The following is a 27,710-nucleotide window of genomic DNA, read 5'->3' as shown; positions in this document are numbered from 1 at the left end:
ACTCTGTCTCAAAAAAAAAAAACAAAAAAAATTAAGAAAAAAAAAGAATTACATAGTTTGGTCTTTGTCCCCAGCTTCTGGCACAGAGCTCCTAAATCCCTTGGAATTTCCTGAGGGATAGGAACATCTTTTGTTCTAATAAGGTGACTCTTGCTTGGCTCCTGAATGTGAGGGCTGGTCACCAGAAGGACCATGCCGTGGTTAGAGACTTGGAACTTTCAGCCTCACCCCTCATCCTCTGGCAAGGAGAGAGGGCTAGAAATGTAGTTAATAATCAATCATGCTTGTGTGATGAGGCTTCCATAAAAAATCCCTGAACTGTGGAGTTCAAAGAGCTTCCAGTCTGCTGAACACACGGAGGTGCCTAGAGAGTGTCATGCCTAGAGAGGGTATGGAAGCTTTGCGTCCCTTCCCACGTACTTTGTCCTATGCATCTCTTCCGTCTGGCTATTCGTCTGTATCCTTTGTAATAGCCTATATAATAAACCTGTAAATGTAAGTGTTTCCCTGAGTTCTATGAAGCATAGAACTACCCAAGCACATTAACTGAACCTGAGGAGGGGTGCAAATCAGAACCTCAGATTTGTACCCAAGTTGGGCATCCAGACTTGCAATTGGCATCCGAAGTGGAGGGGAGCAGGCTTGTGGGAATGAGTCCTTACCGTGTGGGATCTGACTCTAACTCCAGGTAGATAGTGTCAGAATTGAATTGAATTATAGTATACCTTGTTGGTATCAGCTGGAGAATGGCTCGGTGCGTGAGAGCAAATCCCCACACATTTTGGTGACCAGAGGTGAAGTGCGCTGTGTTGACTGTGTAAGAGAAAAAAAAGCATTTTGTGTTTCTGATAGACAAGGCAACTATACTGAAGATAAAAATTTTATGTTCAAGGAAACATAAAAAAATCCCTAAACAATCAAGTTCTCCAAATCATAGCAAGCAAAAATACCTTCCTTAGAAACAAATATGAGATGATAAATACACTTTGTCTACCACAATTAAACATTTTTAAATAAAGGATTTAATATAAGCACTAAACAAGAATGTGACTGATTGACATTGTACCGCTTATTTGAGGAGTTAGGTGAGAAAACCTGAACTAAACAGCATGACTTTTATTTATCCCGATGATGCTTAGGTTGACATATAGACTGACGTCCCGGAACATTGCTTATTTGGCCCATCCCCGGGACGCAGCTCTTTGTGCGTGTGTTTCTTCTCAGGTTTCCATATGAAAAGAGATTTCCCCCTTATTACTATATTCTAGCATTATGTTCTTATTCGGTGGAAATTTGGGAGAGGAAAGGAATTAAATATGACTTCTTGAAACACTCTAAATGCTTACAATTAATTGTATGTTTACCTTTGCCTTTGTTATATTGTGCATTGTGTTTATTAGTGACATAGGGTTTACATGAAGAATTTTTGAATGAGCACTTGCAAATGCTAAATGCTACGGGATCAGAGATGAGGGAACATGGGCCTTGCTACTAGATGGACCCGGGTTTTAATCCCAGCTTTGACACTTATTAGACTTTAGAGAGGTTCTTAGCCTTTTTGTGCCTCAGTTTGTCCTTCTGCAAAATGAAGATGATCATACCTTCCTTAGATGCACCGACTAGGTGCTCTATAAATATAGCCTCATAGAGGAGGCCATAGGGGTCGAGAGGACACAGAATTTGCCCTCTCAAGGGCACTTACTGAAGAGTGCTCTGGGTTGGATCCTGAGGGACGCATAGGGTGCTTTCTCTGACTTCTGCTTTTCACCTGCTTTTTTGTGGCTATGACAAAGTATGAGTCCCTTCCCTACTGCCTGCCTTTGCTGTTACCATGGTGATCCAGGTTCGTTTTAGAAGGAGTCTGTTATAGGACAGCTTGGTTTTGCAATTTGTGAAATCTCACTCTCTAAAAATAAGGAGCAGGCAGCCAGGGTGGCAGTAACATCTTGGTGTTGGGGAGAGCTTCTGCCACCCCTCAGCCACACAGTCACAGAGGACCTATTGTCAGCCTGGCAAGCTGCCAGGTTCTGGAGCTCTGGGTTTATCAGGGGGACAACCGACTGATAAGTTGCAGCAGTTACCGTTAGCTTTTCAGTTTCCTTCCTTCGGTTTCTTTCTTTCTTTTTTCTTTGTCTTTTCTTTTATTTCTTTCCTAGTTTTTTTTTTTTTTAATGAGACAGGGTTTTCTGTCATCCAGGATGGAGTGCAGTGGCCTCATCATAGCTCACTGCAAAAAACTTGAACTCCTAGGCTCAAGTGATCCTCCTGCTTCAGCCTCCAGATTAGCTGGGACTACAGGTACTCACCATCATGCCCAGCTAATTTTTCTATTTTTTGTAGAGACAGGTCTCACTCTTGCTCAGACTGGTTTTGAATTCCTGGCCTCAAGTGATCCCCCGGCCTCAGCCTCCCAAAGTGCTAGGATTACAGGCATGAGTCACTGGGCCTAAGCTTTTCCTCTTTCTCTCTCTCTCTCTCTTTTTTGAGACAAAGTCTTGCTCTGTTGCCCAGACTGACATACAGTGGTGTGATCATAGCTCACTGCAACCTCCAACTTGTGGGCTGAAGTGATCCTCCTGTTTCAGCCTCTGAATAGCTGGGACCCATAACCAGTGCATGCCACCGTGCCTGGCTAATTTTTAAATTTTTTGTAGAGATGGGGTCTCACTATGCTGCCCAGACTGATCTTGAACTCCTGGGCTCAAGTGATTTTCTCACCTGAGACTCCCAAAGTGCTGGGATTACAGGTGCGAGCCACCACCCCCCACTGTTTCAGTTTCTTTTTCACACCACATGCTCTCAGGTTCCACCCTTTTCTATCATCAAAAACCTGCTCTCAGATCCTTCCTCTTACCAAGTTGACAGAGTAGAAGTCATTGAAAAGGCATTAAACAGACAGATTCTTATAAATTGATTTGTGAGAGCTTTTATTATGCAAAATTGCAACCATGAAAAAGTAGACTGTACTCATCGCTCAACTTCCGTGATTACCAATTCATGGCCAATGTATATCCCCATGCAATTTCACCCTTGCCCACATCTTTTAAGCAAATCTTCAGAATTTCATCATAGTCCACAAGCATTTCAACAGAACCTCTAAAAGATAAGAATTGTGTTTGCACGTGTGTGTATGTGTGTGTCCATGTGTGTGTGTTTTTAACATAACCACAATACCATTTAAATTGACCTTGGAGATGTTCTCCATCACTCTTGGAGAAGTTATGAAGAATTGTACTTCTTCCCATGAAAGTTTAATTGCTGCAAGAATTTCCCTATGTAATAAACAACTAGAAAATTGAAAAAGTATGTATAACAACTGTTTTCAGAAAGTGAACAACAGGAAATACAGGACTGTGAAACAGGGGAGGAGGGAAACCAATAAGTAGAGACCTGTAATTCACCCAGCTCTCTGTCTGAGGCTGGTTTCAGGTCATTGGGCAGGAAGGGGAACTGAAACAGAGCCTGGCTGCCTCGCTGAATTGAGGAGGCAGTGATCAGAGTGAGGGGAGACCGGCGAGGCTCTGCAGGGCAGAATATCAGTGAGGAGGGGATTGCAGGGGCAGGGAGGGGGAATGGTGACATGCAGTGTTACCATTTGGCACCTTGCTCTTTTTCACTCAACAATCCATTTATTCACTCATTCCTTTATCATTTAAACATTACTTATAGAGTTCCTCATATGTGCCAGGCCCTGTTCTAGATGCTGGGGATGCAGCCTGCCTTGTGATGTATTGTCCCATCACCAGCAGTAGTTTCAAGTTTCAGACTGGCAATCCAACTAGTAAGACACAACAGGACTGAGTCTAACACTGAGTTTACTCTCTAGATAGAAACAGGTCAGGGAAAACAGCATGCAGACATCCTTGGTCTCATCAGTGGTCCAGCAACTGTTCGCTGGGAATGCAAACATAATTTCCATGAACCAGGTCAAGGTATGTGTGACTCACCTCCAAACAGAAAATGTACTGCCCTAATTACCCTCCTGTCTTTTCACATGATTCCAGTTACATAGGCCCCAGGCTGAGTGTCAATTCATTGCTCTTCCAGTAAACAAGAGAGAGAACCAACTCATGGTATGCAATATTTGACATTTGTGCAAGGAAGTGGTGCTGTGAGAAGGCAAACCAGCGGTCATCTCCCCAAGAAGCTTACCCTTTACTCACACGCACACTTTCAAGGGGAAGATAGAAAAAGCAAGTGTACCATAAGACAGTTACTGATAAATGTTTTAATGACCAATAAAGTAGAAAGAGATGGAGGATGATGGAAGGTTCTACTTTATACCTCACTGAGGGAAGTCCCTGTATATTTGTCAAATTGCTCAGAGGCATTTGCTGAGTCAAAGACTATGTGCTTTTATAATTTTGATAAATATTGCCAAATTTCCTGTTGTAGAATTGTTCCATTTTGCACTTCCACCAGGAATCTGCCTATTCCCCCAACCCTTCATCAACGCAGGGAACAATCTAAGTTTTGCATGTGAACCATTTGATATGCAAAGAATAGCATCTCATCATTCCTTTGTGCCTTCCTTTTATTATGAATTGGGTCACACATTTTTCATAAAGTTTAAGAATCATTTAAACTCACTTTTCTGCAAGCTGTCAGTGCATGTCCTGTACTAATTTTCTATTGTCTATATCTTATTTCTTTGTATAAACTCTTAGCACATTAGGGAAATTAGCCTTTTGTCCGTGATAGGCAATAATTTTTTTCTAATTTGAAATTTGTCTTTTTGCAAATGTTTTGTTTGTTTTGGTTTTTTTGTGTTTTTCTCATACTTTTTTTTTACTTTTTTGCAATTTAATCTATTAATCTCTTATGGCGTCCTCATTCTGGGATTATAAAAATAATTTTATCCCATGTTTTCTGATATAAATTTTCTGATATCATTTTTAATATTTACTTTTTATTGTTAAAGAGACTGGGTCTTGCTCTGTTTCCCAGGCTAGAGTGCAGTGGTGTGATCACAGCTAATTGCAGCCTAGAACTCCTGGGTTCCAGTCATCCTCCTGCCTCAGCCTCATGAGTAGCTAGGACAATAGGCACGCACTGCCACCCCTGGCTTATTTTTAAATTTTTTGTATAGATGGAGTCTTGCTAAGTTGCCCAGGCTGGTCTCAAACTCCTGGCCTCAAGTGATCCTCCCGTCTCAGTCTTCCAAAGTGCTAGGATTACAGGTATGAGCCACCATGCCCAGCCAATATTTTACATTTTTGATCCATTTGGAATTTATTTTGATATAAGGTATGAGATGTAGAATCTAAATTTATCCGTTTTTCCCATATGGCTATTCATTATAATAGCACCATGTATTGAATAATAACTTGATTGTATTTCAGAGCATATATATCTGCTCTTAATTGGCCACCTAGAATACACATATTTTAGGCTTTTGCCACAGATTATAACCTCAGACTTATTACTGCTCAAGTTTCATCTTAAGCACTGTGATGAAAAATGATTTATGAGGAGGATTGCTTAAAGGGTATTTATCTGAGAGTGTGTGTATGTGTGTGTGCGTGTTCGTTTCTTTTGATTTTCCAAGTTTTATTTTTGAAAGACAGGTGATTATAGACTTTAATATATGGCTCCTATTGTCTTAATCCCCATTAGAAGAAGAGCCTTTTTCAAGCTGAGCATTTATTTCTTTACTTAGGACCTGTTGAGAGTTTTTTTAAAAATTGCTATACAAAATCTAAGACTGCATTTATTGTAGAGATATTTTATTCAATGCCTTCTACATAAAATACCTGGTAAGCAACTTTTTTCCCTAAGAATTAAGAGCCTAGGAAGCATTGTTTATCCTCTGGAAATGTGGCTGTTTTTTGGGGGGTTGATGTGAATTTCATGATTGATTTCTCTTGGCTGCCAAGCGACAAAGCCTAGAGGTGACAGCATGCCAGGTATAGTTTGGAGTTTGCAGCTCTGGAGTGAGACAGACCTGGATCACACCCCAGCTGTAACCCTGATGAGCTGAGTTGCCTTGGGCAAGCTATCTAACGTCTCTGTCCTGGCTGCCTCATCTGTAAGACAGGGATAGTGATAATTATAGCTGCCTCATTGGGAGGATTAGATGAGGTTGAAAATAAGTGAAGGAGTTAGCACAATGCCAACACACAGTAAGCATTCAATAAATATTAGCTCTCACTATTATTGTGACTTCATGTTCATCAAGGTGTTAAGAAACACGCCATTTTTAAGAAGGTTGACAGCATTTGTAAGATTAACACAAGCCTTAGATGCATTGACATCTGTTTTTCCCATGAAGAGGTGATTTCTCTTTTCTTATTGTTCTTAATATTTTCTTAATATCCTAGAAACTAGGGCCTTGAAAAAGATCAAACTATCTAAAAACAAACAAAAAATATGAGTAAAATCTATTCGTTTTATAGAATTACAGAATCTAAGTGTTGGACCAGAACTTAGATTTTATCTAGTTCAGTCTCCCTTCCCAGAGCTACTTGGTAAATATTTAAATAAACCCCAATATTAACTTTTTTTCCCTATAAATGAGACTAAAGTATTTTTTAAAGAAATGGGAAGTCTGCTTGAATCAGAACGAAATATATACTTATTATTTCTAAACTTCGGAGTGTCAAAATATTTTCAGAACCAAATCGCGATATACTATTTTATTTGGTTTAAATGCCATTGGAAAGCAGTTTCCTCTACGTTTTTTGGAAGATCAGCTGCTAGAGAGCGTGTGATCTCCCTGCGCTGGGGCACCACATCCAGCTCCCGCACAGACACGCGGTTGCCAGCAAGGACCGCGCTGCTGCGGACAGGAGGTTGTGCTGACCCAGGAATAACAGCTCTGAGCTGATGATGTCAGTAACTTTTAAAATAGCTTATTTAAAAATCTTTTCAGTGACCTCAGATACACTTAATGCCACTTAGCTTGTCTGGCCATGGGCAGGAAATGTAAGAAGGATGAGTGACAACTGGAACTCCAAGCAGCTGTATCTTAAGAAGCCCATTTTAGGAAAGAACTTGTCTGAACAGGTTGAAGATTGAAGATAACCTTGGTATCTAGTGACCACGATGCAGATACAGAACGAGTATGTCCCTAGCTGTGCAAAATCTAGCATCACAGCAGTCGGTATTTCTCTGTGCTCTGCACATACCTTCTATGAGGGTAACTCTGGCCCCCTGCCTGGGTCCCCTGTGCATTTTGGAGATTCTGCAGGAAATGATTCATGTGGACATAGTCCTATCAGTCACTGTCCACCGTGTCCTCTGTTGGCTCTCCCTACAATTCTCTCCTGTAGCCCATGTGGCCACCTGCTGAGGTCTGCCGCATCCAGGCTGCCGATGCCTGATGCCCACGCGTGCAGATGTCTGCACCGAGAGCACTTCTCCCCCCTGCAGAGCCCAGGTGATAGTGCTGCTGCCAGCAGAAGTGCTGATGGCTCAAGTTCTCACAAAGGAGCCCTTGGTCCTCTGTGGCCTTCAGTGTACTGAAGTCACACCATAGCAGGGGACACTTCGGCATTAGTGGCATAGTCTGTTAATGGAACACCAAAGCTATATCAAAAAATCAGCAGCTATTGAAATGTTTATGGGCCATTTTTAAACATGCTCTTATTAAAAATTTAACAGTTTATTTAACAGTACCTAGATTATCACAGAACTACAGACGTCTTTTCAGCCTAATAAAGGTTATAAGTTTGCCTTGTAAAAGTTAGCACGTAAAGTTTCCAACTGGGTTATGTCCTGTTTTTTTCATTGATTTTAGTTTATTCTATACATACACCGTAATTCATTTTACTAATCATTTATTCTGGCACATTTAGGTTTTTCCTCCAACTTCTCGTTATTATAAACTATGCTGTGATGAACATCCACTTGGTTATTTTTTTCACAACTATAACTGTTTCCTTAGGGGAGAAAATCCTGGTTGCTAAGTCAAAGGTTTGTGTTTTTTAAGACTTTTGATACACACTATTCTAGTTTCCCTGCAAAATGGTGGAACTAATTTATATTTCTACCATGCTTTGGATAAGTCTGGGTGAATCATTAAAATAAATGTTTATTGGATTTTAAAAAATTACTGCAGTTATACATATATACATGCTGTAAGAAGTCCAAACAATATACAAGTGATTACAGGGTAAGGTGAAAGCCTTACTCGTTGCTATTCTTCCCACAACCTGAAACATTTGGAGTTATGTTGATGGTTTTGTGTGCATCCTTCCGGACGTTCTGTGCGCGTGAAGGTGGAAGGAGGTAATGCTGATACTTCGGCATCTACCTCTTCTGATGTGATGAAAATAACCCTTTTGAAATATAAAGTCATTGGTTTTAATGGAAGACATTAATTCACTCTCTTTCATTTCCATATTTATCTCATTCATTTCTGTACTATTTGAAATGCCCACAAATTTGTATTATTTTGATCATCCAAAGAAACCCAAAATATACAAATATATTTACAAATATGTTAGAATTGGATAACCTCTAAGGGATGCCAGCTGTTTCCCAAAACAATAAAAAGGAAATTTGTTCTATTTATTGTAATGTATGCATATTACAGAATACTGAGAAACCGGTTAGAGATTTAGTTGAGAATTTTTCTGTTGCTATCTAGAGTTGGGAACAAGGATCATTCTCTGCCCCATTTGTCTAATCTGCAAAAGGCAGGAGTTCCATCTGTTAGATTAGAAGTGGACAAACTATGGCCCATGGGCTAAATCTAGCTTGCCACGTGTTTTTCTGTGACCTGCAAGCTAAGAATGTCTTTTAAAGTTTTTAATAGCTGAAAATCAAAAGAAGAATAATATTTTGTGAAAGATGAAAATTATAGGAAACTCAATTTATGTTCACAAATAAAGCTTTATTGGAAGACAGCCACACTCATTCATTTATGTATTGTTTGTGGTGGCTTTTGTGCTACGATGGTAGAGTTGAGTAGTTGCAACAGAGACCTGTGGCTCTTAGAACCTGAAATATTTACTATCTGGCCTTCTACAGAAAACGTGTACCAACCCCTGATTTAGGTTTTCAAATAAAAAATAGATTAAGTTCCACTACTAAGCAGATATATCTGTTTACTACTTTAAAGAAGATGAATGATCCCATGGCAGATTTGGGAGAGGAGTCAGAGAATTGCATCTGAGGTGCAGACCACAGGTGTAATCTTGAGAATGAGTGGACACTTTCCTTAGAAGCATCAGTGGTCCCTTAGGGAATGAGCAAATGTGGGAGGTATAGGATCCCTGGGATAGACAGTTGATCTGTCTCACAGCATGCATTTAAAATTTTGAAAAGCACTAACACATTGTTCTCCAAAGAAACTTTTACTAACTTATATTCTCTCTAGCAGTATATGAGAGTGCTCGCAGGCTCTCACCAATACAAAAAAGTTTCCACGTCTGATGAGCAATCCTTATGTTTAAGTTACATTTAAAAAAAATTACTAGTGAGGTAGGCATTTTTCATCATTATTGATCATCTATATTTATTTTGTGAAATGCCTTCTTACGTCTTTTGCCCGTTTTTTCTCTTGGATTTTCTTTTTATATTAGATTTGTAGGAGTTCTTCCTATGTTATGAATAGCAGCATTTTGTATTTTCTGAAGTATTTTATACTTATTTCAAATATTTTTCCAGGCTGTCATCTGTGCTTTAGCTTTTTAAAAACTAATAACAGCTCATATTTACTAGGCATTTACAATGTACCACTTAGCTAAGAGCTGTATACACATTACCTCATTTACTCCTCACCCCAACTTTACAGGGTGGGGACTATTGTTACCCCAGTGTTTCAACAAGGAAACTGACCCACAGAAAAGCCATGTCACTTGTCCAATGTCACACGGCTAGGAGATAGCAGAGCTGGGGCCAGACCCCAGGCAAGATCTTCACCACTCTTCACCACGCTACCTTCTTCACAGGCATTACCTGTCATCTCATTTAATCTTTACAACAATCCTAGAGGTGGGTACTGGTGCTCTCTGCGTTTTATAGATGAGGAAACTGAAGCTCAGAAAGGTAAAGCCATGTGCCCGAGGGTAGAGATAGAGCCTGAATTTGAATGCAAGTCTAGCGGATGTTCGTTCCCATATTACAATTCTAAGCTATCTTTCTTCCACTTTGAGGACCTGTCCCAAAAGAAGCAGGTCTCAGCAGGGTTTAATGAGCTGAGATGGGTCTAGGAAGACCTTGCTAGGAACTGCTGGAAAATAGAGCTTTGTGTTCCGGCCTTCTGAGCTCCTTTAGAGACCTTCCCGGTTTTCTGACTGTGCTTGCTTAGAACGCTCCCTTCCTCTGCCCTAAGCCTGCACCTGCATCACAGTGTGATCTGGCGTCATTGCACCGGTCGATCTCTAATGGGACGCTAGAGTCTGCAGGACACTTGCACCTCACAATACCTCTCTCCCCTTACTCTGGACCACATCCTGCCTCCTACTCACTTCTGTTTTTGAAAACACAAGTTGGCGTGAGTAGGAGAGGGTGGTGCTAGAATACACCATGTCTGCAAACAGAGATTTCACGGTCTGCATTACAGGCAGCCTTCGAGAAAGTTCACCTTATCATGGGAACTAGAGCAGGCATCTCAGACCATGAGGTGAAAAGCCCATGACGAGGAGGTGAAATGACTGAATCTAAGGGGACTGGGTTCTCCATCCCACAGAGTTGTGTAGCGGCACCGATTGCTTAGACTCAGGACTCAGTCTGTTACATGAGAGAGGAATAAATGTATCTTGTTTAAGCTTCTGTTTTATTTTTAAACTATCCACCTTTTTGCTAAGACAGCTAATAAGTATATAAAATACATTCAACTGTGTAAGTAATCAGAGAAAAGATTAATTAAAACAAGATGCTGTTTTACATTCACTAGATTGGCAAAAATTTAAAAGTCTAACAATACTAATTATTGACAGAAATGTGGAATAACTCGAATTCTACTAATGTGAGAATAAATTTGTAACTTTTGTAAAACAATTTGGTTTTAACTTTTGAAATATGATCCAACAGTTCCAGTCCTCAGTTATGTCCCCAACATAAATGAGGACACATAGGTACAAGAAGACAAATGCTCAATGTTCATAAGCTCATCGTTTGTAAAAACAAGGAACTGGAAACAACTCAAATGTCTATTAACAGGAGTATTATATATAAATTCAGGTATATTTACAAAATAGAATGCTACACAGAGGTGTACGTAAATGAATCCATATACAGCTATATGCACAAACATGATGCATGTGATGTTTGGACTTTAAGAATATAATATTGAGTAATAAAAGCAAGTTGCAAAAGAATGTATAGAGTATCATGTTTCTAATTCTTATGCAATTCTCATAACTCTCTGAGGTTATTGATTATGATAAATAGATATATTTTCTTTTGCTTCTTGCATTGTTCTTTTCATGCAGTTCTTTTTGATTTGCTTGTTTGTTTTCATATCTGGTTTCATCTTAACATTTTCCTTTCTGTGTCTGGTTATCTTTTGATGCTATTCTCAGAAATAAAGTGCTAAAAGTCTTGCTTGTGGTTGGGTGGAACTTTTCAACTTATCTTGCTCTCGGTGGCTGGCTGGGCAGAGGCCCGGCTGTTGGAGACCTTCGCCATGTCCATATCTGAAGGTCATTTCCTCAGAGAGGAATCCCCCAGTCATCTTCTGGTCGGGTGTCACCCTGGCTGCTAAAATGCTGGACCCAAGAAGAGGAAGTGAGCTTATCAGCTCATTGCTTTGTATGCAGACTTTATCCCTCTGTCTTCCTCATGTGTTTCATCTCCGTTTTCAGCTGTGACAGTTGTCTTGGAATGCTCTCTTGTCTTTCCTGTTCAATATCTCTAAAATGATTAGTTCTCAAATTATGGTCCACAGGCCCTTAAGGGTCTCTGAGACTCTTACAGGGGGTCTAAGAGGTCAAAACTATTTTCATAATAATACTAAGATGTTATTTGCTTTTTTAAAAAGTATATCGAAGTTTACATTGATGATGCAAAAACAATAATGAGTAAAATTGCTGACACTTTAGTATGAATCAAGAGAGTAGTTATGTATTTTTCATTGTGATTCAGGGTGATAAAAACCCAGTGTACTTCAAAATGTCCTTGATGTGGCAGTAAAAGTTATTAATTTTATTAAGTCTTTACCCTTGAGTGCATGTGTTTTCAATATCATTTATGATTATCTCAAGGAAAAATACCTGTGTGATTCTTAGAGCTGTGAGCAGAACTAGTTACTTTTTTGGGGAAACACAATTTTTACTTGAAAGAATGACTGACTTGGGTACTTGATAGATATTTTCTTGACAATGAATAAAATGATCCCGTCACTTCAGAGAAAATGGTATTTGTTGTTAATGATATAATTCAAACTTTTAGGTGAAAATTAGAATTTAAAAAAAATTTGTATCTGCTACCATGATCTTGATAGTTCAATAAATTTAAGATAATTTTGGTGAGATTTGTGATATTTTCAATGTGATTTTTTAAATACTGTAGAAAAAGCCATCAACATTTGGAAGATGTGCATAACCTGGAGAGCCCATATTTTTCAAATGATGATCAAAATTGTGCAGGGATAAAATAAATATATTCAAAGTGCAAGGTAGACTAATAATTTTAATATAGCAGAGTATCAAAAGTTTATTGATATGACTTCAAATTTTACATTGCAGATAACCTTTAAGAAACTTCTCAAGTCCTGATGTGGTTTGTAAAAAGAATATACACAATTATCTAAAAAGACTATTGAAATTTCCTTTTCCACATCTGTGTAAGGTCATATTTTCTTCATTTATTTCAACCTCAAGAACATATCACTGTGGTTCAAACACAGAAGCAGCTGTGAGAATCCAGCTATGTTTTATTAAGCTGGCCATTAAAGGGCTTTTAAAAAATGTAAAAATAGTGTCACTCATCACTGAATTTTTTTTTTTTTGGAAAGCAAAAACATTTTTCATCAAGAAATGTTATTTGTGTTAACGTGTAATGGGGTTACTGTTGTTATTTTTAAATGAATAAGAGAATAATTTTTAAATTTCTTAGTTTTTAATTCCTAATTGGTAAATGTCAATAAGTAGAACCCACAAAAACCAAAGGTCTTTGGGGGTCCTCAGTAATTTTTAAGAGTATGAAGGAGTTTTGAGACTACTAATGTTTGATATCCTGCTAGAACAGGAGTGGGGCAGTCATCGGGCTGTGCTGTGCTCTTCTGTAAACAGACTTACAAATATATTTTTTTCGCCAGAGCACGCACTCTGGGTGTCAGGAAATAGGCTTCTCACTGATATGCCTTCCTGGAAATAATTAGGGATTATTTTAATTAATTTTTTGGTTAGCTTATATACTTCATCAAGTTCTTCCATGAGTGGACTCATCAAAGCCATCAGTGAGAAACAGGCTTCTCACCGATGCTCCTTCCTGCAAATCATTAGGACTATTTTAATCATTTTTTTTGTTAGCTCATATACTTTATCAAGTCCTTTGTTTTAATGAAAAGGACTTATGGGTGTATACTTTCCAAGTCTTTAAACACATGAAAAAGTCTTTTTGAAAAGTCTTTAAACATGTATGATAGATTGGCTATCATATAATATATGTTTTAAATTTTTGTAACTAGTTTTCTGATTCGTCAGTTCGGTTTTCTGCAGTTCCCATCCGCTCTTCTTTTGAACTATTGAATTTGTAAACACATGTGGAACCACATTTGCCAGAGTTTTGACAGAGGCTCCAAGCCAGAAAGTAACTCACTGGTGTCAAATGACTTTACATTCTGAGTGAGGGTTAGACCAGGGGTCTGCACACTTCTTCTGTAAAAGGCATGATAGGAAATATTTCAGGCTTTGTGGGTTGGTTGTATGATGGCTGTCAACTACTCAACTCTGCCTTCATAGTGTGAAAATAGCCATAGACAAATCAAAATCTTTTGATTTTTAAAAACCGTTTAACAATGGCAAAACCATTCTTCTTTCAGGGGCCCTACCAAAACAGGTAGGGAGCGGATGTGCCCCCCACCACTCCCTGTTGCAGTTCGGTGGCCCCCAGGCCATAGTTTGCTGACCCCCGTGTTAAACCATTCACCATTCACGTAGGACTTGCCAAAGGGGTAAAACGGTTCTACTAGATCAGCTGATCGCGGGGCTCCTGCCTGCATGTTGAAATTGGGAGAGTTGGGGAGGGGATTTGTGTGTGTGTGTGTGGGACAGAGAGACAAGGTTTCACTTTGTCACCCAGATTAGAGTGCAGTGGCATCATAATAGTTCACTACAACCTCAAACTCCTGGGCTCAAGCGATCCTCCTGCCTTGACCTCCCGAAGTCCTAGGATTACAGGTGTGTGCCACCATGCCAGGCTAGGGAGGGGATTTCTCTGGAGCCTGGTCAGGATGCTGTACTGCCCACTCCCCATTTCTCCCCATCTGGGAGGGGACAACATGCTCCCCTCGCCTCAGACCAAGTGACAGAGATTTCAGACAGAGATCGGGGGGACTTTCAGAGTGCTCCAAACCTGAAAGGTTTGAGGAAGGAAGACCATGGACAGAGCTGAAAGAAATGCACTGTAACAAAGCCGCACTCCCACTGCCTGGAGGCCTGAAGCTTGGCTTCTGGGGCCAGATGTGGACCCTTGAGGGAAGCCTGCCTGGGGTTGGCTTACAAAGGATCCTGTCGAAGAGGACCAACCAGAGGGTTGAAGGGGCCCCTTACAGAGAGTTTGCCTGCGAGAGCTCACTGCAGAGACTGAGGGGGGAATGGTACTCAAAAAGCCAGAAGGGCAACCTTGTCCACATCGAGAGGTTTGTCATCTTCAGTCCCTGATGGCAGAGCCAGCCATAGTGCATCAGCCATGCAGGGGTGCCAATGCCTCAGTCAGGGGCTGAGCTGGCCGGCCATGACCTAGTCCACGGCTGGCCAGAGTGGGCCCTGGGCCTCGGGCAACTGATTGATTAGGGCCACTTGGAAGGAGTCTGAACTGTAGGACATCTTCATGGTCCCTTAGGATATAAGGAAAAGCAGAATTTTTCAAATTAACTTGTAATGACATATAGAAATGAAGGCAGAAAGCCTAATAGATCCTCCTCTCCTCTTCAGTGCCAGAATTACTCAGGAGACAGTCCTGGTGAAGTATCTTTCACCCTGGAGGGATCATAAAATCAGACCCAGCAGATGGGGCTGGAGAGGGAGCTGGGCTGGGGTGAAGAAGCTGCTCACAACCTTCTCTCCCCACGTTTCAAACTGGGGATTAGGAAACAACGTACATTTCAAAAAATGTAGTGTTTTATATTACACTGGGCTAGAGTTGTATGATTGTTAGATGGATTTGGATTTTTTTTTAAGGTGGGAGTTGTTAGGAAATTTGGGAAACCTGCCCAAGATTTCATCCAAGGGACAGAGAAAAAATTATCAGAGTGGGGAGTGCTGAGAAGAAATATATGATTCAGTGATGGTACCCTTCTGGTCCAGCTTTTTCATGAATGTGTTATATTTGGAGCTATAAAATCTTTTTACATCTACTGATTTTTTTATTTGCTCATTGTCCTTCAAGAGCAGGATCTATATATTTCAATGTTAGAGTTGAGGTAAGTTCTGTTCATGTCATTCCAGCACAAACAACAAAAAAAGTAGGGTTAATTTTAGATTCATTGTACCAAGGGGGCAGGAGCAACCCCTTGACCACAGTGCTTAACTGGAGGAGGAGACTATTACAAAAAAGAAAAAGGTACCTTTTCCCCAGGGCAGGCTGAACTCTGTTGACATGCAGGGCTGAGGGGCTCCTGAGACACAGCTTGGATCCCAGCCTTCAATTGCCACCGTGGCTGGCCGCCATTGTGCAGTAAACAAACTGCACGGTGTTCTGTAAACCTGCAGCTCCCCCTAGCCTGCATTTTCATTAGAGCAATTGCCCTCATTCGCAGGCAGAATAGCCACACTCCTCCTCAAGAAGTCTGCTCTCTGCGTACTTGGGAGCTGGCAGTGAGTACCCTTGCACTCAGCTTGCTGCACTTCTCTGAATGTCCTAGCAGAACTGGTATTTGGTTCCCGTCAATCCTCAGCAATCCACACCTTCAGCAGCTACAACTCTCAGCTTGCCTGTATTGATGGGATTCTTCCAGAGGAGCCATTCTTTTAGTTGTTGGCTGTTGGTGGCAGTGCAATGATTTTATTTAATAATACTTTCAAAAATCTGAACTCTGAATGCTTTCCATCTTGAAACAACCAGAGAGTTATACCCTGAATTAAAATCTTGAACTTCACAAAGACACACCCTTTAAAAAGCAATCTTCTATACCTCTGTAATCCTCAGGGGGAAAGGAAAAATTGATGAAACAAAGGTCCAATTACAAAACAATTCTTAAACATTTCAAGCCTTTCTGAACAAATAGAATGTGAATGTTACAATATGGAAATTGTATCAGAATCTCCATCTGTACATGATGAAAATTAGGAAGATGAGGATGAATTGAAAATGCTTTCTTTTTATTAAAATGACTCTTTTACTTTAGAAGAATTTTAGTTTTACAGAAAAATTAAGATAGGAGAGTTCCCATATACCTCATATCCAGCTCCCCCTATTATTAACATTTACATGAATGCAGCACATTTGTCATTATTAATTAACCAATATTGATACACTCTGTATTTAATTTAGATTTGCTTAGTTGTTCCCCCAATGTCCTTTCTCTGTTCTGGGATCCCATCCAGGAGCCCACATCACCTTTACTCATCATACCTCCGTAGGCTCTTGGCAGTGACAGTTTCTCAGACTTTCCTTGGTTTTGATGACATTGTCAGTTTTGAGGAGTACTGGTCAGGTATTTTGGAGAATGTCACTCAACTGAGGTTTGGTCTAACATTTTCCTCATGATTACATATCAAGGATACACACTATAACCTGACTTATCAGCACCAATGTTAACGGTGATCACCTGGCGCTGGCTCAGGTAACATTTGTCAGGCTTCTCCACTATTAGTTACTGTTTTTGCTTCTTTCCATACTGTGCTCTTAGAAAAGTCACTATGTGCAGCCCACAATTAAGGAGTGAGGATTTATGCTCCACTTCTTTGAGGGTGGAGTAGCTACATAAATTATTTGGAGTCCTTGGAATCTTGGAATAAATTTGTCTATTCTCCCTCTACTTATTTATGCATTCAGTCATTTATTTATTTATTTTTATAACCCAATACTACTTTATTTATTTTCTTGCTCAAATTTTTCCAGCTATGGCCACTGGGAACTTTTTCAGTTTGTTCTTGTATCCTTTTGACATTATGATCCATCACTGTGGGGATTTTTTTGTTTTTTTTTAATTAAAAATTTTAGCACTTTTCACTTTCTGGTACTACAAGATGCTTTGGGCCATCTTGTATATTTCTTGCCATAATCCTAGAATCAGCTCTTTTTCTAAGGGCCTCTAGCTCCTTTTATTAGAGAATAGTGTTAATAATCAAGACCTGGGAGTGAGGTGTGCTTGTTACAGCCAGGGTGTGATTGCTTCTAAGCCTTCTCAACTGACAGAGCAAGGAAATATTATGTGTGGAAATGCTTTCTTTGGAGCAAATGGGTATACATGTGTTCACACTCTGATATATATTTTATCATTTCAATATGAATTTGTATGTGTGTGTGTGTGTGTGTGTATGTCTGCTGAAAGAGGGTTGCTCAATGTGGGTGCTCAGTTCTCTGTCTTGAAATGGAAGCCCATTGGGAACCAACTAGATATCCTCTAATGGGTTTAAGTGAATTAGACAACTTAACTATTTCTTTTTGTTGGGAGATAGTTATCCATGGATCTCTTGTGTTTCTGTGCAACTTGCAAGTAGGAGAACTCTCTTTTTATGGATGTTCATATAGTAAGCGACAGCCTTGACAACAGAGGTAATGTCTTCCTCTGGAGCAAAGGGCAGATTCATTTACTGTCCAGTATATTAAATAATGTCTCCCTCTGAGGCAAAGTTTGGGCAGGTTTGCTTGTAGCCCAGGACAAAAGATTCATGTTCCCTACACTCAGGGGTCCTCAGCTGTGAGGCAAACCCTCTGTATGTGTGACATCCATCTGGGTGGCTCCACTTTGCCCTCAATGGCTTATGGGGCCACCAAGAACCAACACCAACACGAAGCTCATCCTGTTTACTGTGCCTTGAGTAGCAAAGTCATTTGTCTCATCCAAACATCCAGAAGTCTTATGTCTTCTGTGAGTTTCCATGAAACCAGTGGGGCTGACTTGTTAGCGTACAAGTTGGGTCAAATCTCCAGACTGGTCACAGATTTTGACACCTTTCCCTTAATTTATATTTAGGACTAGCAATATTCTGATATTTCTCAGCTAAATTTAAGGTCTTTTTTGAGTTAACAATGCTAAAAAATAAATTTTCAAAAGGAATAAAGTTATGACTCTTACATATAATAAAATGAAAACATCAAAATTTTATTTAACTCACGAAATAAAGAGGAAACCAGCCAGATGTCACTACTGCTGGTTCAAAGGAGAGGTCAAAGACAAATTTGTATGGAGTCAAGGAATGTTGAAAATACACTTACAAATGGACACAAAACTGGCTTCTTCCATGGAAGGTGGGGTAGGAGAGTGGGGTGCGGTGAAGTTTATTGAATCTCCATCAGACAGAATTTATTTGCATGTCTGTAAACAAGAATTATTTGCATTTCTCCACAATATACAGAGTTGTAAAACAACTCCAAGACAAGAAAAGACACAAATTCCATAGAAACAAATAACTTGGAAAGGTGTGCTGTAAACAATGCATAATTTTCCACTGGATACACACGGTAATCATTTTTTGCTTGTTCAAAAAAGTCTTAACTTTCTCATACAGCAATAAAATGTACTACGACAATGTTTCCAAGGTTATTGATCCAACGTGTGACATAAAGAGATTTTACAAAGTAAACCTATACGCACATATACAAGAAAGATATTGGAAGAGATTCTAATGATCTGGCCTCAGAAGGGAGTCTGACACAGCAGAGAAAAATGTGCTCCAACTCTGTTGGGAGGAAGTCCCAACCGGTCCCAACCGGAAGTCCCAACTGATTCAGACAGTTCCCTCTACTAACCACTAGGTGCCGCTAAGCAGGAATGACGACCCCTGGCAGGAGGGGGAGGGGCAAGCGTGGCAATATCTTATCTATCAATGGTGATGTTCAGCAGACGCACGAATTTGGGAGGTTCTTTGGTGGGAAGACATTTTTCACCCCTGCACCTATTCCAGCACCTTGCTCATAGTAAGCACTGAATACCATGTTTCTTGAAATGAATTTACTTGTTCAGAACACAGCGTGGGGTGGAGGTAAAGGAGTGCTTTTACACTCTAGGCATCTGAAAATAATACGATGTTCCTGAGTAAGAGTTCTTTAAAGTCTTCTGACCATACCAGGAGAAAGGGAGAAAACATTCCAAATTGGAAATCACTCGTCAATTAAGCAAAAGGAGATACATTTAGCTATGACATCAGACTTAGTAAATCTATGAGCTGCTTCCATTGCCTGTACACATGTAGCAAAATACTTGTTTGAATGCAGATGTGGCAAGTCACACCTTTGTTTTGCCCAGGTGCCATCAAATGTGTTTTCCTCCACTCTCAGCCATCCCCAATACTTCCTAATAATTTCTAATTAATTTGGTGCAATGAGAAACTGATGACAAGCCATCTATAATTTTATGTAATCTACATTAGTATAAAATGAAAAGTGAAAAGTAGAGGGGCAGTGAGTGCTGATTAGAAACATAACTGGAGGGAAGAGAAGAGGGAATCGGGAAGCTCTCAGAAAACCCCAAGAACAGAATTTCTCTCCCCTAACTTTCCTGGCTCCTCTGATGCCTTCGTGGATGTCCGTTGGTTCTGCCCAGGGACCTTTCACTCTTCTGCTGTTAATAGCACCTTGATTTTACTTTGGGAGACAAGTCCCTTACCCCATTCAGTTCACATGCTCCCCCTTCCGATGCCTGAGAGAGAAGCAGGAAGCCAAGCTAGGCCTGTTCCCTGGAGACTATCATAGAGCCCGAACACCATTGCAATTCTTTCTTCTTGATGTCTTGCTTCCTGGAATCCCACAGCTGCCCTGGTGCCTGCCCTTTCAGAGTCTGAGTCTTCATTTTTTCTTCAAGTCTGTGAACCATCCCATTCTCTTCCAGGAAATTCCTATTTGGCTATATTAGCCAGAGTTGCTGTCTGTTGGATGTAGCCAAAGAACATTGATTGGTGTAATGAGGAAAAGGAGCTAGTAGGAAATCTAGTCCTATGATTGCTTCTGTAATTTCTGTTGAACTTATTGAAAAGAGTTAGTAGTAGGATAACGGAGGTTTACCTTGAAGATGAGGAATAACTAACATTTACAGACACTTACTATATTCCAAACATTCCTCTAAATATTTATATGTATGTCCTATCTAATCTTCAGAATGACCCAATTGGATAGATGCTATAGTATTATCCCTATTTTACAGATGAGAAAACTAATGGGCAGAGTAATTAACTAACTTGCTCATTTTCATGTGATCAGATTAACATTTCTCAAAGTTTGTTCTATAGAATATTCATTTCTCAGAATTGTATTAGTTTCTTAGGGCTGCCATAAAAAAGTACTACAAATTGTGTGGCTTAAAACAACAATTTTAATTTATGGTCTGAGTTCTGGAGACTAGAAGTCTGAAATCAAGGTGTCGCAGGGCCATGCTCTCTGTGATGGCTCTGAGGGAGAATCCCTGCTTGCCTCTTGCAATTTCAGCTAGTTGCTGACCAGCCATCCTTGGCATTCCTTGGCTTGTAAACCCATCACTCCAATGTCTGCCTCTTTAGTCACATGATTGTTTTCTTTCTGTATGTTTCTCTCCTTTTCTGATAAGAACACCAGTCATATTGGATTAAGGACCCACCGGCTCCAGTATGACTTCATCTTAACTAATTATATCTACAACAACCCTGTTTCCAAATAAGGTCACATTTTGAAATACTAGGGGTTAGGACTTTTTGGGAAACACAATTCAATGCATATCAAAAATGTTAATAGAAAACCTACCTAACAGGTACAATGAACACTATTTGGGTGATGGGCATACTAATAGCTCTGACTTAAGCATTTTAAAATCTATCCATGTAACAAAAACATTTGTACCCCCTTAAGATTTTGAAATAAAAAAAGTTCATAGAAATTGCTCAAAAAAGAATTCTGTGGTCAAAGGAGTTTGGGAAACACCATTATATTACAGGATTCTTTGCCGTAGTAGTTAGCGGGGAGGAGGGTAGCTTTAATTTGTCAATCTGTGAGGAGAGTTGTCAAGCTGGGACTGTTATGTATAGTTTCTCAACAACATGTTTGATTGTGGACTTCTTTTTACAAGCGCACTGTGGGATTAGTGTTCAATGTGGAACAGCTTTCTCACACCGCCTCGTGTTGTCCCTCCCATGTCTTCTGGTTTTACTTCTTCCCTGTGGTCCCACCTTGGACAGCTGCTTTTCTTCTCTGAGCCTGAGTGTTCTTATCTCTAAGACAGGGACAATAATACACTTTCCTTACGAGTTTCTTGTGATGATTTAACTTAAATTAGGTAGGCTGAAAAACACCTGGTCCAGTGCCTGGCATGGAAAGAAAAGAAACAGGCATTCACTTAATAGTTAACTTGATTATGCTAACCAGACAGTTCTGAATTTCTTGGCATTTTTATTAGGCATTTCCAGGATCTCAAAAATAATCCCTAAATAGGACAATTTTCACCAATACAGTTTTCTTGTTCATCTCTTTAGGAGAATAATTTTCTTTATGGTAATAAAAATTTACCTTGGGTAAATATTCAACCCAATCGTAATTTTAATAAATCTCCAACATTAGCAAAGAATGGTTTGTTAGCTCTGTAGTTCCTTATTCTGATCTTCCACCCCAGTGAGGGGAAGAGGATGTGATCATGTGCTCCTGGCAGAAGGGAAATTGTGAAAGAGACCCGCTGTAGAAAAGGCAGCCCACAGCACCTCGGCTCTCAGAAGAGGTGAAGCTGCCAAGACGACTTGTCTGAGAGTGGACCTATCTGTCTGTCTGTCCATCCGACATGGAACCAAAGCAGATCAGGGAGGGCTACCTTGTGAAGAGGGTGAGTAGAAGTGCCGCTTACAGGGCTGGGGGGAAGACGGGCTGAGGAGGACTGGTGCCTGGCTTTTTGCTCCACTCACTCATTTTAGGAATGTTTCATGCTGAACCTATTGTGTTGGAATAGCAGGGCATGGCCCCCTGTAGAATGTGGGGCCTGGGGGCGGAAATACATATTCCAGTGGAGGGTAGTTAAGAAACTGCCTTCTGTTTCTTAAGGGTGAACTGCTTAAGCTTCCTCATGGTTTGATTTGATGAGTCTGAGAACTCCAGACTGCAGGGTCTGGAAGGTGGGGACCTAAGCTAACTCCCTCAGGATTTAGAATATCCTTTTAAAGAGCCACATGCACACGTTCTGCCAAAAGACTCAAAACTCCTGTGCTGTAGAATTTACCTGGAGAGACTATTCATTTGTTATTTAAATTCTACCACCTCTTAGTTTTTTTTTTTTTTTTGGAGGGGGAGAAAGAATAAAATGATTAAAGATGAGTTGATATAATGATATAGTAATTATAGATTATTTCTTGGACCATCTTCTTAGAACTGATGCATTAAAAATCTTATCTTTTTTTATTGGGCTGAAATTGAATGAACTTTTTAATTTTCTTCACTCACAATTCTTAGTAAATTTGTATAACATGCCATTAAGGTTGTACATGTGCCATTTTAAAGATTAGAAAATAGAGACTCAAGTTTACTCAAAGATACTTAGTCTCACTTGTGTTGCATCAGGAAAATTGAATTTTGTTAGCACTGTTGGTATTTCTTCTGATGCTGGGTGTGTTCGGTGTGTGCTGAGTTGTTGTGAAACCACCCAAAATGGTGAATTCACAGGCAGGGCCTGTTGGCATCCTGTGGGCAGCACCTAGCTACACAAGTGTGCTCGCACTAACCCAAGTGAGCTCAGTGTTTCAGAAGTGAACCGAATTTAGTACATTCCTTCAGATGCCTAGCTTTTTAATTGAATGAACACTTATGAGACTTTGTTTTAGGCCACTCGTTTGGGGTTAAATAGCACACATTGGTGCCTGATTCCATTTTGTTTTCAGGCTGAAGGGACCTTAGGTCATCTGGTCCAATCCCCTCATTTGCAGAAGAGATAGCCCCAGAAGGCTCAGCAGCTGCCCCAGGTCACATGGCTGTGACATCGCTGGGACCAGAAGCCCACTCCCTGACTCCTGAGTTTCTGACTGATGGCACTAAGCTCTGTTCAGTACCCCTATATTTTCTTAAAGAAAATTTAACACATGGACTGTATTTAACTCAAGCTTTAGCTCAAGTTTTGAGCCCAAGGCCTCATAAAGCAAAACCCTGCAGTTGGTTCGTGAAAATCTTACTTGTTGATATATTTATTGTTACAATTAATACTGAAAATTTAATTCTAAAAACATGGATCACATTGCATAGAACTCGAGCACAGAAAACAATAAAAAATAACAAATTAGAAAGGGTCATTTTGTTTTAATAGAACACCATGGCCCTGGGAAATTGTTTTTTTCAGGTGTGGCAGTCAATGTGTTAATCTAAGTTAGGGTTTATAATGTATTTGTGGTGGTGACAGTTGTGAGTTGGTGCTGGAAAATAATGGACCCTCAGTGGGTAATCTCTCTAGCGAGCCATACTTTGAAACATCCTTTGGAAAAGACCCACATCTGCACAGAGGTGTATGTAGATTCCTTGCAATAGGCACCAATATACTCTCTGAGAACCAATAATAATTAATATTGACTTATTTCTTTCCTGATCACTTGGACTAGTATCCTGACAAGCAAGTAAATAGAAACATTTATGCAAGGTTTTTTGTTTTTGTTTTTTAAAAAATTAGAAACATCTTGCAATGAAAATTGCTATTACAGAGTTTGTATGCTCATATTTTAAACTCCCAGAATGACAAAGATATGAAAACTAAATCTCTATTAAGTCAGGCTGTCTCACTAGAAAATGGGGATGATGGAGTCAGGGTTGTGAAGCATCAGGACTTAATAAATGTTTTTAATCAGGGAGAGTAATTCTGGCAGTTTATGGCCTGTAAAAGCCAATCTAGAAAATGTAGCTGGAAGAAAACATAGTGAAATTTCATATTGGTAGTTCTATACTTTATACCTTTCTTAATTTTCATGCTTATAATTTATATTTTTCCATAATTTTTGCATTTTTCTCTAGTACCTTTTGAATACTCTCTGATGTAATGCATTAACAGTCTCTAATTTGGCATCTTTAAGAAGTGTTTGGTTCAGAAATATTCCATTTGTCAGCTGCAGAACTAAACCCAAAGCCAGAATTTCCCAACAAGGTATTAAAGTTCTTGACTTCTTTAGACATTAAGTTTCTTACAATTATCTCATGTATGGATTAAAAACAATATATGTCAGAAATCTAGCACATAGTTTGTGCTACATAAACTACATAAGACACTGATTATTAGTATTAGTATTAATATACACTTCAGCAAACAGTGAATCCTGGATACTAATGGGGGTATGTACTGGTTCCTGGGTTGGTTGCCAAGTTAATCATGAAGAAAGAGCCATGAAAATCTATCTCTGACAAGACTGTTACGAGTCTTGGCAGGGGTTATTGATGTTAAACATGACAAGCAATAATAGATGAATCTTTCCTCCTTCTCTTATGCAGCTTAAGATACCTGGGTAGTAATAAAGAACATCTTTCTCCTATGTCTTGTTTTATGATACAATTTTATTGGAGATAAGATATTTTGAGAAGAAAAAAAGCACGACATTAGAATATGCTGGTGCAGTTTTGTCGAGTCAGAAATCTTGGGGTCAACAGTCAATGGCGCTAACTATAAAATGTTTCTGTTTTTTTCTGTGCAAGAGAACTGCCCGCATTTCACAATTCAGGTTTCCTCTTTTGCCTCCTGACGAGATCTTTAAATAAAGATGATGGTTAAGAGTGGGAGGGAAAATACACGATTCTTTCATTTTCCAACGCTGTCATTCTAAATAACACTGAGGTTTCCCTGCCTCAGTCTTGTCATTTTTGATTTACAAGAAAGCACTTAGAGCCAACCACGTAGTGGCTAGCTGCTATACAAATATGACCTCATTTAATCCTAACCACCCTGTGCGATCCCCATCTTACAGATGTGAAAACTAAGGCTCAGAGAGAATAAGTGACTTGTCCACAGTCAAACAGCTGGTGCGAGGACGACTTGGGATTCAAACCCAGGCCTGCCTAACAGCAAAGCCCACCATCTCATTGGTCCTGTGCAGCATTCTGAAGGGCAGGCTGACCCAAGCCAGCAAAACAGAGATCAGATGAACTCCCCAGTGCCAGAGTGGGGCCTGAACAAACTGTACTGTGGGCAAGATTGGGTTTAGTAACCTCAGCCTCCCTTTCTCTCTGATTAGGAAGTTACTTTGTATGCAATAAACATATTTGGAAGGTCCTTGAACACATACTACTGAATCGGATATGTTCATAATCACAGCTTAAAAAAGAGAGAGGAGCAAATTACTTGCCATAAATAACCTAGACTCCTCCAAGTCATTTTTCAAACTAATTTCATTCCAAGAGGTTTATGGGAGCAAGCTGTTGCTTCCATGTCAACCGACCCAGCAAGCACTTCATGTGGTGGGACAAACTCAAAGAGTGTCTTAGGGATTCGGATGTCCTGTGAGGCTCGGAGAAAGCACAGGAATCGGGGTGATGGAAAGAGAAGGACAAGTGGCTGGAGCAGGAAGGAAAAGCACTGTAGCAAGCTGTGGTGGAAGGGGAAAGGCTGAGGTGAAAGGAAGAGCAGGAGAGTCAGGGGGCCTGGCCCAGGAATTCCTCCCTGCAGCTACATTATCTTCTGGACAGGATGAAATAATCCCCGGTGATTTGCACCCATTGATCCATCATCATTGTAATAGCTGCATATGTGGTGTTTACTCTGCAGCAGGGAGAGTTCTAAGCATTTAATGCATTAATGCATTTATGTAACGTACTTATAAAGATCCTACAAAATGGGTACAATTACTGTTCTTACTTTACTGATGAGGAAATTGAGGTACAGAGAGGCCAAGGACCTTGTTCAAGGTCACACAGATAATAAGTGGCAGAGCTGATTTGAAACTCAGCAGTCTGGCCCCAGCATCACACAGAGCGTAACTACTCTCCATGTGGCCCTCATGGGCTCATATTGCAGTGCCTTTCTTTCCCAAAGCACTGTTGCTGTGATGGGTGGTACCCAGGAGAATGTCATGCCAGAATGACTCTGCAGTGTTACCCACAAAACTGTACTCTTACCTGTCTATATGGTTACCATTTCTTGAGTACCTACTACATGCTAGCCACTATGCTAAACCTTTAAGTATATTATCTCATTTAATCTTTACAATCATGGGAAGTAGGTACTTTGTTACATTCATTTTACAGGTGAGGATACTAATGTTTGGAAAAATTAAGTGACTTGCCTAACATCACAGAACCTGGAAGAAACAAACTTGAGATTTGAATCTAATTCTAAGACTCCATAAATCATGCTGTTCAGTCCTCTGTGCCATTTCTGTATTGCTTATTTAATATGTTTTTATTGAAAAATTGCCCAACCTGGAAGAGTTTATTTACATAAAAAATATACTACTGAATAGATTAGCTCCCTTGCCTCAATGAGTTTACACAGGCACAAAAAAAACATTTGTTTGGGATGTTATGCAGTGATTTTTGTGAACCAGTTTGGAAAACTGGAAGGTATGATTTATGATGTAACAGAAATAAGGGTTTAATTGAGTGCAGTATCCACTTAAAATAACACGTCCCATGGGTGTGGGAAAATAGGTAATAGTGACTCATAGTTCTGCTTTAGTTAGATACATAGTTTTGACCATAATGTAATTTTCCTTTGAATTACAGTCATACGTCAGCAGATGAAAAGAGAACTTGAAGGAAAGGGGAAGTTAAAAGTGCTGTCCTCGCTTTGGAGGAAGTGTCTGGGAGGGGTTCTAAACACAAAACTCCAACTTCCCCAACTCTCAGCCATTGGCTGTGGTGTCTTCCAGTGAAACTGGACATACCCAGGAAGGCAGAATGCAATTTGTGCATTCATCACACTGACCTGGGGGTCACTCTGTCCCCTGATAGCTTATGAACTATTTGAGAGCAGAGACTGGATCTTGTTCATTATTATACCCCCAACACCCAGGCCAGTGTTTGAAATGTAGGAGCTGTTCAATCATTATTTGTTGAAGGACCTCGTCTCAAAGAAAGAAACTTGCCAAAAACAGACTCACAAAGACCAAGGAATCAGGATTCTATATTATAGTAACTTTTTAAGTATTTAAAAAAGTCATTTCAGACAGGGTACTAATTTTTAGATGATTATGTAAAATATGTTTCTGATTTAGTATTTCTTTTGGCTTGCAAGTGTGGCCCAAGGGTTAGCAGGAGCATCTGGAAGCAGAAGAGTAAATGGAAGTGGAGCAGCAGGCTCTTTGGAACAGATGTGTCAAATCTCAGTGTAGAAATGGAAGTTACATATTTAATCAAATTCTCATCTGTGGCCTACATTTCTTTACTAATCTGTTAACAAGCAGGCTTGAATACTTCTCTTGTCAGGGAGCTCTCTAATTTAATTTTCTCCTGTAGATTATGCAGAAACTGTTTTCCTGAAACCTCTACCTATTGGTACTACAAAACAATCTAGCTGTTTCGCA

General features: G+C 39.8%; 1 protein-coding gene across 1 annotated transcript in view; it reads left to right on the top strand.

Annotated features, from left to right (window-relative positions):
- The first annotated feature begins 21,837 nt into the window (after positions 1-21,837).
- Positions 21,838-27,710, top strand: part of PLEK (pleckstrin) — a 29,942-nt gene continuing 24,069 nt past the window's right edge. The window contains exon 1 of the mRNA XM_012646503.1: positions 21,838-22,057. Coding sequence (XP_012501957.1) covers positions 22,016-22,057 — 42 coding nt within the window. The 5' untranslated portion in view covers positions 21,838-22,015. The remainder of the gene's footprint in view (positions 22,058-27,710) is intronic.

The sequence above is a fragment of the Propithecus coquereli genome, unplaced genomic scaffold (assembly GCF_000956105.1).
Source record: "Propithecus coquereli isolate 6110/MARCELLA unplaced genomic scaffold, Pcoq_1.0 Scaffold243, whole genome shotgun sequence".
NCBI lineage: Eukaryota > Metazoa > Chordata > Mammalia > Primates > Indriidae > Propithecus > Propithecus coquereli.
Note: the sequence above shows the minus strand (reverse complement) of the source record. Positions and strands in the feature narration are given on the sequence as shown.